Here is an 11,098-nt window from a genome sequence, read left to right on the forward strand (position 1 = left end):
GCCCACTCGGCCAGGCTGAGCCATAGCCTGCGCTTGGTCCACGCACGCGTGGGTGCGCAGATGCGCTGGGCGACAAAGGGGAGTGCAGCGGAGCCGCACCAGTGAGCTCATCGGAGCCGTGCTCCCGCTGAAGTCCCACAAAGAGAAGCTAATGCCGGTTATCTAGGCACAATGAGGAACTCGGCTAGGGGCTCATCGACGATGGGCTTGGACCGAGGCAACACCATATGACGGTCGGAGAAGATGGTGGTAGCGCAAGAAAATTGGGCAGTGCCTCCCCTGCACTAGGAGGGGACAACCTGCAAGGAAAAGGGGGCCTAGCGCACCTAGGCTTCATGACACTATGGTCGGACCACAGATAGTGGCACAAGCACGCTGGCGGTGAGCCTTTGCCTGGCGGCGGAGCAAAACCCACTGGCTACACACAACCACGTGAAAGGAAGGCACTAAGGAGGCGACATGCTACCTAGGAGGTGGCACTAGGGGACTGGGGTGCTCACCACACTCAAAAACGGTGAGGAGTTGGATGGTGGCTGGTGGAGCGACGATGTAGTTGTGGCGGAATAGCTTGGCTTCGGCGCTGGTGGCCTCCCATCGGGGTCCTAGTGGACGAGTGATGGCACCGGGAAAGCGGCAGACTCCTAGTGCTCCTCAGCAGCATGTGGGGATAGTTTGGTGACTGCAGAGCTACGGTGGAGAGGAATGGAGCGATGGCGGTGAAATGGGAAAAAAAGGGGGGGATGAGGCCAACTACCCTATTTATAGCCTTACGGCTCAACTTGAGGCTGTGCGGGACTCATGTCGTCATGTGGTCGTCGGCTAGCAACGCGACGGTGAGGTGGCGAGGTGGCTCCCACCTTAATTTCTGTGGCATGGGCGTATTGTGCCCTCCACGTGCACGCGCAGACGCGGAAGTCACGCAGTGTTTGGCTCTTGGGCTGCAGGAGAGAGAGAGCAGAGAGGGGGAGAAAGAGTGGGAGAGTGCCACAAGATGGGTGAGAGAGGGCAAGTGGCCCACGCTGGTCGTCGCAGTGGTGCGAGACAGTGACGTGCGGTGTCACGCTAGAGAGGGAGGAAGGTGACACATGCGAGCTGAGCAGTGCGCGTGGGGAGGCTGGACCAGCAACGCGTGTGAGCGGGACAAGCGTGGAAGAAGGAGAGGGGGAAGAAGGCCAGGCTGGCTAGGCCACACGAAGGAGAAGGAGAGGGGAATTCCGCCCGGTGAGAAGAAAAGGAAAAAGGAAAAAGGAAAAAGAAAAAGAGAAAGGGTTTTTGGATGAATTCAAAAGAGAGATTTTGAATTTGGATTTGAGTTAGGTCTTGGCACAAATTCAAATAGGGACATTTGAATTGTGATATGGATTTGGATCTTGAAACTTTGAGGATGACTTGAATCAAAAGACTTGAATTCAATTTGGACTTGAGTGAATAGAATCTAAGAATAGTTTTGAAATTGAGAGACATTCAATTTCAAAACTGCACTCAAAGAACCATAAAATCAATAAACCAGTGCATATGCACCAATTCAATGCAGGGCTTATTTTTGAAATAATTCTAGTGCATTTTGGAATACCAAGTAAATTCAATATATTTGAATATGTACTTTTCCTTGATTAGTTGGTTTAATTAATCACAAAAGATTTTAATTTTGAGTGAAATTTCTTACAAATTAGTATGCTAAAACTCAGGGAGTTACAATTATCATGCCTAAAATATCATCATCCAGAATACATATAACCTTAGGAATTACTTGTCGTTCTGTATATTAACGTCAGACGACGCCTCAATATCTAGCATGCTTAGGATTGAATACGTCTCCTCGGAGACGTCGCCTTGAAATGCATCTATTTGCAGATATCGTTTCACTATTTATCAAATTAACCCATATACCATGGATCATTGATGGTTGTGAATTCCGTGATGATTGTGAAATCCTTGATGTCATGTGAGATATGACGGGAGATGTATAAAAATGGGTGAAAATTATTTTGGCAAGGGCATGAAGAATAGTCCTCTGGTCGAGGATGCTCTTAGGGGCTTGAGTTACCATTGTGATATTCATTGCCAGAAGATACCTACCCAAGCCGTTTAAGTACCGAATCTTGCATTGTCATGCTTAGCCACTCTTGTGCAACCATGTATCATGTATGGGCAGGACTTGACTTTTCTTTCACCGGACTAGGTTGGACATCATACTAAGAGGCTGAGAGCAACGAGGAGTCAATTGACTATCTGTCCCTCTATTTGAATGTGCAGGGACCAGCAAGTGCTTAAAAGTGGAACTTGGTATTTAGTACAAGGCCTCTAGTACTTGGGGTGTCTCGTAGAAAGGCTCGACAGGAAAAGTGATTGAAGTGTCTCGGTATGATTTGCTTCTCCGCTTGCAATGGTTGGAGGCTGAGCATAATGCGTGGGTACAGTGTACAACCTCTGCAGAGTGTAAAACTATTCAAATAGTCGTGTCCAGGGTCATGAACATGCGAAGGCATGGTCACGCTTGATTAGACTCTGGGTGCGCGTATCTTGATGAGTGGGTTGTGTGGACTAGATGTTCATATGATGAGATTGCTGGCTCAATCTACCAGGATCTGTGTGGTACTAGAGGGTACACCAGATGTGATAATAGAGACTGTGGAGTGAGGTGTAGCCCCTCCTAGGACCAAAACACCCTAGATATGACTTGTTATTGAGTTTCAAACTATTTCAAACAGTTTTAAAGTTGATAGTACAGAATACAACTGAATCCTGACATAAACTACTTTGCGCTTAAAACTAAGCTGCAAAGCCTTATTCTTAAATTATCCTTTATGCATCTATCAAACATTTGTAGTATAGTGCTTCCTAAGTACCTTCCGTACTCACTCTTGCTATCATTCAGATGAGGAAATTGAAGCCGACTTTGCTAAAGAAGAAGGCGAGGATGAAGAGTAGACTTAGAAGTCGCGTTCGCATCCTAGCTGCTTCTGGCTTTGGGTCGTTATTTTTCGTTGTGCTTTTGTTGGCCGTTAGGACAAATTTGTAATGTACCGTATTTTTTGTAAACCTTTTGTACTCTAAACCTTAATACCTTATGTACAAAGTTTCATAGTGATGCCACGATTGTTATACTATGCGAATCAGCTACTTGATTCAGAGATTGATGCAGGAGGTATAGGAGATCCCGGGTTTGAGGTCTCACAGATAGTACAATATTTGTGGCATCATAGTCATATATCGTATATAAAAGATTAATGTTACAATAATATAAAATATCTTAAATCATATGGTACATTATAGGCCTGGCCAACCGACCAACAAAAGCACAACAAAACAACAACCCAAAGCCATAGGCAGCTAGGGTGCGAACATGACTGCTAACTCCACTCCTCATCCACGTCTTCGTCTGTCTTCGTCTCCCGCAAAGTCGACATCCATCTCCTCTTCTGAATGATAGCAAGAATGAGTATGGAATGTACTCAACTAGTTCTATACTATTGTAAAAGGTTGATAGATGCATAAAGGATGACTCAAGAAAAAGGTTTTACAGTTTAGTTTTTAAGCATAAAGTTATTTCATGCAAATATCCAATTATATTCTCTAGTTTTAACTTAAAACAGTTTAAACAAGGCAACAAGATATAACTAGACATTTTTTATCCTATGAGGGGCTGCACCTCACTCTGTAATCCCTATCATTGTGTCTAGTGTACCTGCACTACCACACAGCTCATAGCGGATCGAGCCGGTAAACTCATCATACGGACATCTAATCCACACACTCACTCATCAAAGATACACACACCCCGAATCTAACCAGGTGAAGTCATTGTTTTTCATATCCATGACCGTAGACACGGCTATTCGAATAGATTTACACTTTGAAGAGGTTGTACATTGTACTTACACGATATGCTCAGCCTCCAACCATTGCAAACGGAGAAGCGAATCATACCAAGACGCTTCAATCATGTTCCTCTACTGGACTATACTACAAGACACCTTAAGTACTCTAGGCCTATATACAGGATACTAGGGTACCACCTGGACCTTCATAAAGAGCATGGTTCAATGAACATCCCGCGGAGCACTTGCCAGATGCTTGTGTTCTCGTTGATCCCTTGGCCTCTTAGTAAAATGTCCAACTTGATCGGGAGATAGAAAAGTCAAGTCCTACCCATAACAGAACACACGGTTGCACTAAGGGGAGAGGGCTTAGCATGACGACACAATGATTCGATACTCATATGGCCGAGGCAGACATCTTCAAGCTAGCAATGAATACATACAGGTAACTCAAGCCCCCAAGAGCATCCTCATAGGAGGACTACTCTACTTGCCTCCGCCAAATCAGTTTGCACCCATTTTACACACCACCCGTCACTAAAATTCATGGCATATGAGTTTAATTGATATTCAGTGAAGCGACATCTCCGAAGAGATGTATTTCATAAGCGCCATCTCCGAAGAGATGTATTCAAACCTAAGCATGCTAGATATTAAGGCGACATCTGACATTAATATATATAATGGCAGGTAATCCTAGGGTGACATAGATGCAGAATAATAATGTTTATGGCAAGGCAATTGTTTAATATGATTTAACTACTGCAAAAAGTTAAAATATTCACAATACATAACACATACGATAATAAGTTCAGTTTTAAGTTGATCTATTAGATTATGGAAAACATAGGTTCAAAATGATGAAGGAAATAGTACTTGCCTTCTCCGAAGGCTTCTTTTAGTCCTTGGTCGAAATCAGGGTTCTCCAGCTCCTTTGCGAATTCCTCTGGTTCTGCAAACGTGATTACAATTAACGATGGCCTATGCCATAGAAGAATCAAATAACACCAAAAGAGTTCTAATGGATACCACAACATGATAAAAAGATAGCTCTCGATTTTAGATGAATTTAGGCGAAAGAATCGCCGGAATCGGAGTCAGAATGGAGAAGTTAGGACTCCCGAAAGATTTAATCTAAAATTAAATTGAGAAAATATGAAAAGGTACTATTAATGTATGAGGCCCACGAGTGGGGCCCACTGTACAATGCATGATTGAGCTAGATTTGGGCCTAGATGTGGGCTTAGGCTTGGGCTAGGTTGCATAGTGTCTGGCCTATCAGGGCAAAATAGCTTGAGGACGTCATGGGCCTGGGCGGAGGCCGGCCCACATGGATGTGGCTTCGGCCACTGGGTCGTGCTAGAAGGCTAGCCACTAATAGGCCGAGAAATAGCGTGCTCGGCCAGGCCGCGCTAGCGTGGCTAGAGCCCAGTTGCGCGCATGGGCTTATCGGGCGGAGCAGAGCAGCAAAGGAGGGCAACAGCGAGAAATCAAGGTGGTCCCACACCGGAGAGCTCACCAGCATTCAGTTCCCGCTAGGGGTTCACGATGAGGTATACATAGGGTTGGCAATGGGTCGGGTCAGGTCCGGATGGAGTAAAAACATGCCCGACCCAAAACCTGACAACCCCAAACCTGACCCATACCTGATTTACTAATTGGGCAGAATCTCAAATCCGAACCTGAACCCGTTGGGAGCCCATCGGGTTATCCTATATGGGCGTATTGGCGGCATGGCGGTTACCAGGCGATGGCGGCGGAAGGGCCAGGCAGCGAAGGGGCGGCGAGGCCAGGCAACGACAACCGAGTGATGGGGTGGGGTAGCAACGGCTGAGCGACAACGTCCATGCGTTGGGTTGGGTCTAGTCATGGCAAATTTGTGGACTAGAATGGATTTCATGTGACATGTGGGCACCAGCGGATAAAACTGAAAACCAAAACCCGACCAAAGTAATTTTGGGTACCCAACCTACCAGACCAGTGGGTCAAAATTTAGACTCAAAGCTAGACCCATTAGGTGCATAACTCATGGGTACCTAGATCCACGGGTCCAATTGCTGACCCTAGGTATACATGTTGGGCATCTACTCGCTACGAGGAACCCGTTTTAGCACTCATCGCAGGTAAGCAGCAGCTGGAGCGCTCCCATACAGCGGCCAGAGATGAATTGGGCAACGACAGAAGAACTGAGCAGTGCCTCCCATCTTCTAGTGCTCTCTGGGCCACCTACAAGCCTTCGACTACGCTCACACACATCATCATGGCACAAAGGACTGCTCGACAGAGGGGGTGACGGTCACCAACGGCAACCACATCATGGCAGCAGGGAAGAAATCCCGCGTCAAAGCCAAGCGCGCGAAGGTGGGTCACACGGGTGAAGATAGGCTATCTAGGGGGGCAAGAGGGGCTAGCTAGGGAAGCTCACCGGTGTCTGGAGTGAAGGGAAGGATGACAGACGACAGTGAGAAGCTTCAGGCGGCTACAGTGGCTGCTCGGCCTCACGTCTACTTGCTTCCTCCCGTCTTATGAACGAGGAAGGGTGGCACAAAGTCGACGGTGAGCTCCTCGTCCTCCTCAGCTATTCACGGGGAGGAGGCAACAATGGCGTTGCAGTGGCGATGGTGAATTAGGTGGCACTGATGCATACTATAGATGGGGGACAAAAGAGGATAAAGGGGATAACAAGCCCAATTTATAGAGGGAGTGGGAGAAGGAGGTGGCAGTGGTGAGATGATGTCATACATCGTCTCAGTGGCAGCCCCTACCAAAAAACATGTGGCGGCGGCAGCACGAGCACCGACTATCGCGTACAGTGTGCCGCAAGTCACGGTGTCAGGCCTTTCCCCCAGGTTTTGCGCGTCGACAGTAGTGAGATCGAGAGAGAGAGAGAGAGAGAGAGAGAGAGAGAGAGAGAGAGAGAGAGAGAGAGAGAGAGAGAGGAGGGCAAGGAAGTCGCCAGCGCATTGAATATGGGAAACGACAGCGTGACTTTAGGATAGTGTAACGGCAAACTAAAGGAGGGAGAAGAGAGCGAGGCAGAGTGGGTCCCACTCGTCAATGAGGGAGAGGAGAGCGGGCAAGCATATGACTGGGGGCTGACGCGCAGGGCGCTGGGCCAGGGAGGTGCGTTGCGACCAAGGCGCACGACATGGAGATGGGGGTGACATCGAGCCAATTGGAGTGTGTGACTGGGCTACACAGAAGAGAAAGAGAAGGGAGGCGGCACGAGAAGAAATAAAAGAAAAGGAGTTTATTGGGATAAATTCAAATAGATTTATTTGAATTCAGTTTTGCATCAATTCAGAGAAGTTTGTTTGAATTAGGATTTAGATGTGAAGCCCTGACTTTTGGATTGATTAGAATTTGAAATATTTGAATTAATTTGGATTTCAACTGAATTGAATCTAAGAAATAGATTTGAATTTGAGAGGCATTCAAATTCAAATCTTCACTCAAAGAACCATAAAAACAGACAAACCAAAAGATGCATATGATGAATTTATTTCAAGGATTAATTTAGAAATTAATTTGGTGCTCTTTGAAATACTTAGCTAAAATAATATATTCAAATATACACATACATGTGTGTGTATATATATTTCCTTGCTTTTATGTTGTTTTACATAATTAGATTTTTTTTAAAAGAATTGCTATAATCTAAATGTTAAAACTCGAGATACACACTAAGTATACTACGTCTCTTGGACACTTCCAGAGGAGGATGAAAAAAGTAGAAACCGAACAAGCAATATAAAGCAAGTCTAGTCGGTCAGAAGTAGAAATAACCTATTAAGATACACACTAAATTCGAGCAACGATCAAATTTATCCAACAATAGTTTCAAGATTCAAAATAGGAGAGAACTCACCGAGACACTTAGAACTAAATTTAGACACACCCCATTGTAATTGTATTTTTCTAATATTAATCAAGACATAATATGATACAGGGCTATTATCATGATAAGAAGACATGAACCTATATAAAACTTCATGCATTTATGATCAGGTATACTTACTTTAAGGCCACTCCTAATGTTAATTTCTTAGACATTAATTAGGTATCCATTTAAGTAAAAAGATGAGACGTGGCAAGTAATTTAAAGATGAAAAAGAAGGAGATTAAATTGTTTGTTACAGGAGAAACTAACTCTTTAAGCAATCTTAGGTGATTGTGAGATAATAAATTATTTTAGGAGACCTTAAGAAATTAGAAAGATACGTGCATCTATTGAAAGCTTATTTCTTAACATCAATTTCTTACTCTCTCTTCTATTAGACATTACTTAAGAAACAAAGCATTGAGAGTGACCTAAATAAATATTTAAGTAATCGACTTTATCAATTGTGAATAGCCGTGAAGCATACAAATTGTAAACACTATGCCTACGTATATAATCTGAACATCGAGTATATATTTGAAGTTGCAATGCTACGTGCGTATATACATATGGAAAATAGCAATCGAACCAATTCATCACCCGTCCTCACACGTATAGACTGGATCAATTTATATTTGGAATATTAATTGTCCGCGTATAACAATTACTGACCCTGCTATGAATTGCATGGTTGCGATGCCCGCTGAAATTTTTCTCAGTTCCATAGAGAAAGAGATGCAAGACGCAGTTTCTTTCTTTTTACCTTAACTGATTAAGATGCCTTTGATAAAATCTCACTCATGCCTGGCATGGGTGCAAAATTGGATCTCTCCCGTAGCCATGCATATATAGTACAACTTCTCATGCAATCTACCGAAAACTAATCAAGAGCAGCATAATTTAAGAGTAACTATCCTAAACAACTTCAACTTTCCTCAAACGATCGCCCATACGAGATCCGTCCACCACCGCCGCCTACTGTTGCCCGCCGGCGGACGACGAGCCCTCTGCCGTGCCCGAGCATTGTTGCTCCGATGGCGTGCCCACTGTTGTGCTCGAGCCTTGTTGCTCCGATGGCGTGCCCACTGTCGTATCCGAGCCTTGTTGCTCCGATGGCGCTTGCACCTGCGGACCGATGTCGACGCCAAAGAGACGCACTCTGCTAGTCACGGCCGGTGCAGGCGATGGCTCTCCCTCTTTGATCGACAGCGCACGTTTAAGGTCTGCCACGCCCTCGGCGACCGGGGCAGGTGGTGGCGCTAAAACTACCACAGGCGGCGCGAGACAACGCTTCTTCTTCCTGTAACCGATCGGCGGGCCAGTATAGTGACTCCTCATGTGACCGCCGAGTGCCACTCCTTTGTCGAACACTTCGTGGCACTTCTTGCACTCGTGCCGCTTCTCCGACTCGGTGCCGCGGCGGCAAGCAGCGGGGATCACGCTGCCGTCCTGGAGGATTCCCGCGGCCGCGGCCGCAGCTTCGGCTTCCTTCCTCCTGTTCATGTGGCCGGCGGCGTGGCCACCTAGCCCCTGGTGCGTCGGGAACGACTTCCCGCACTCTTTGCAACTGTACTCCCGCCGCGGTGCAGCGGGCTGATAAACTAGTTGATGTTGCTCAGCTGCAGGCGGCGGAGAGGGCTGGTGGACGACTTGAACTTGCTGCGCCGCTGGCGGCGGCGCAGCAGACTGGTGGACGACGGCCTCGGTGGAAGGATTGACTCCTGCCACCACAATGGCGGTTGACTCATCATTGTGTATCGGCTGCGCGCTGCTTCTCTCACCCGAATTAAGAAGATTGATTCTTGCAGACGCCATGGGCATCGGCTCCAAGGGATGCGTGGGCTCTGCAACCACAATTGCCATGGAGTAGTTCGGTTCGGCGTTCCGAGAGACAGCTTTGCCCCCTATCCAGCCTCGCTTGCCGGTGGAGGCCCAGCCCCCATTGACCGCCACAACGCGCTTCATCTTGTTCCCCTGCTGTTGGCCATGGCGCCCTTGCGGGTCGTGGACTCTCATGTGCCCGTCCACGGCCTTCGGGCTGCCGAATTCCTTCCCGCAGATGTGACAGTCCAACGCCCGCACCGGTGCCGCGACGACGGAGGAGGGACTGGGGTTGCCGTCGTCGCCGATGGTTCTATCCGATTCGCATGAAGACGTGGGCGACGGTAGGCCTCTCCGATCCTCCGAGTGTCCCTCCTCGCCACGAGACTGAACCACATAACGGTGGTCATCATCGGTGTCGGAGGATTCGTAGCCGCCGGAGACGTACTCGCCCTCTTCGTGGTCGTCATCCATATCGCGGTGGCGGCGGCGGGAGGAGGAGGCCATTGGGGTTGGGGTACTGGGAGTAGATCGACTAGGGTTTAGTTGTGACGATTAGTAACAAGTACGGCTTGGCGTCTTGCTGTGCTCGACTTGGCTTGTGGTGTGGATGCGGCACGAGAGCGGCAGTGGGCTTATATAGCGCGGCGGCACTCCAGGTTGCGCGCGCGCGCGTCGGAGATTACGCGCGAAGCAAGTCGAGCGGGGGGCGGACTCCAGAGCAAGTGAATCGCCATCTGTTACCACCTCCGATTTAAACGGATCCGTGTAGATTTAGGCCTATTAGTTTTCTATTCTGATCATGTATCCTAGCTTCAAAAACAAAAACAAAATTAAATAGTCATCATATAAAAACTGCTTCTCATAATCCACTAGCTAAATTATATTATAAAATTCTATAATAAGCACACTAATAAAACAAAGCTTCCACAAATTCTATAAACTAAACTGAATTCTCACTGTCTAAAATTAAAATAAACCGGCCTTAGTTGTGATATCAGTGGTAATCGCAGGCCAGTTGAGCAACAATACGCTGGCAGGCACCTGGTCTGGTAGAGATATAGCCTGAGCAGATTAAATTTGGGTTGGGTTCGGATACCGCCCGAGCTCATCTGGAGACTTCGGTTCCGTGGACAGGGGATTTTGTCGTGCCACACAAGTGAACGTGCCTGTAGAATTTCCGAGTCTTTCCAATAGCCGTACACATTTGCCGTGTAGAGGAAACATCGCTCTGTCTCTTGCACTTTCTTTTTTTTTAGGGAAATCTCTTGCACTTCCGACCACATCGGCCCAACAAATCAATAGTGGCGTGTTCAAATTTAATGCTCATCGGATTATATTCATAGGCCTAATTGCCCAACAGATTAATGTCCATGCCTGGCCGTTCACAGTATGACACACACACAGCGAGACAATTTTGGAGGAAACAGAGAACAAGCCCACACACTGCTTGCAAGGTACCTCGACCAGCCCAGGATATATAGCCGGCCCAAATCAGCTGCCGTGGACCTTTCGTTCCTCGGGTTCAAACAATAGCCTATCTACACGGGCTGGCTGCGAAGCCCACTCACGGCAA

At 47.1% G+C, this 11,098-nt stretch overlaps 1 protein-coding gene across 1 annotated transcript; it reads right to left on the reverse strand.

The window, feature by feature from the left end:
* Window positions 1-8,583: 8,583 nt before the first annotated feature.
* On the reverse strand, window positions 8,584-10,029 carry LOC133886041 (zinc finger protein ZAT9-like). Its single transcript, XM_062325775.1, has one exon. It carries the CDS (start codon window positions 10,027-10,029, stop codon window positions 8,677-8,679), a length of 1,353 nt encoding a protein of 450 aa, XP_062181759.1. The 3' UTR covers window positions 8,584-8,676.
* Between the last annotated feature and the right edge of the window lie 1,069 nt (window positions 10,030-11,098).

Source organism: Phragmites australis, chromosome 1 (assembly GCF_958298935.1).
Source record: "Phragmites australis chromosome 1, lpPhrAust1.1, whole genome shotgun sequence".
NCBI lineage: Eukaryota > Viridiplantae > Streptophyta > Magnoliopsida > Poales > Poaceae > Phragmites > Phragmites australis.

Coding starts and splice junctions, on each gene's coding strand:
- LOC133886041 (XM_062325775.1), bottom strand. CDS start 10,029: ATGGCCTCCTCCTCCCGCCGCCGCCACCGCGATATGGATGACGACCAC.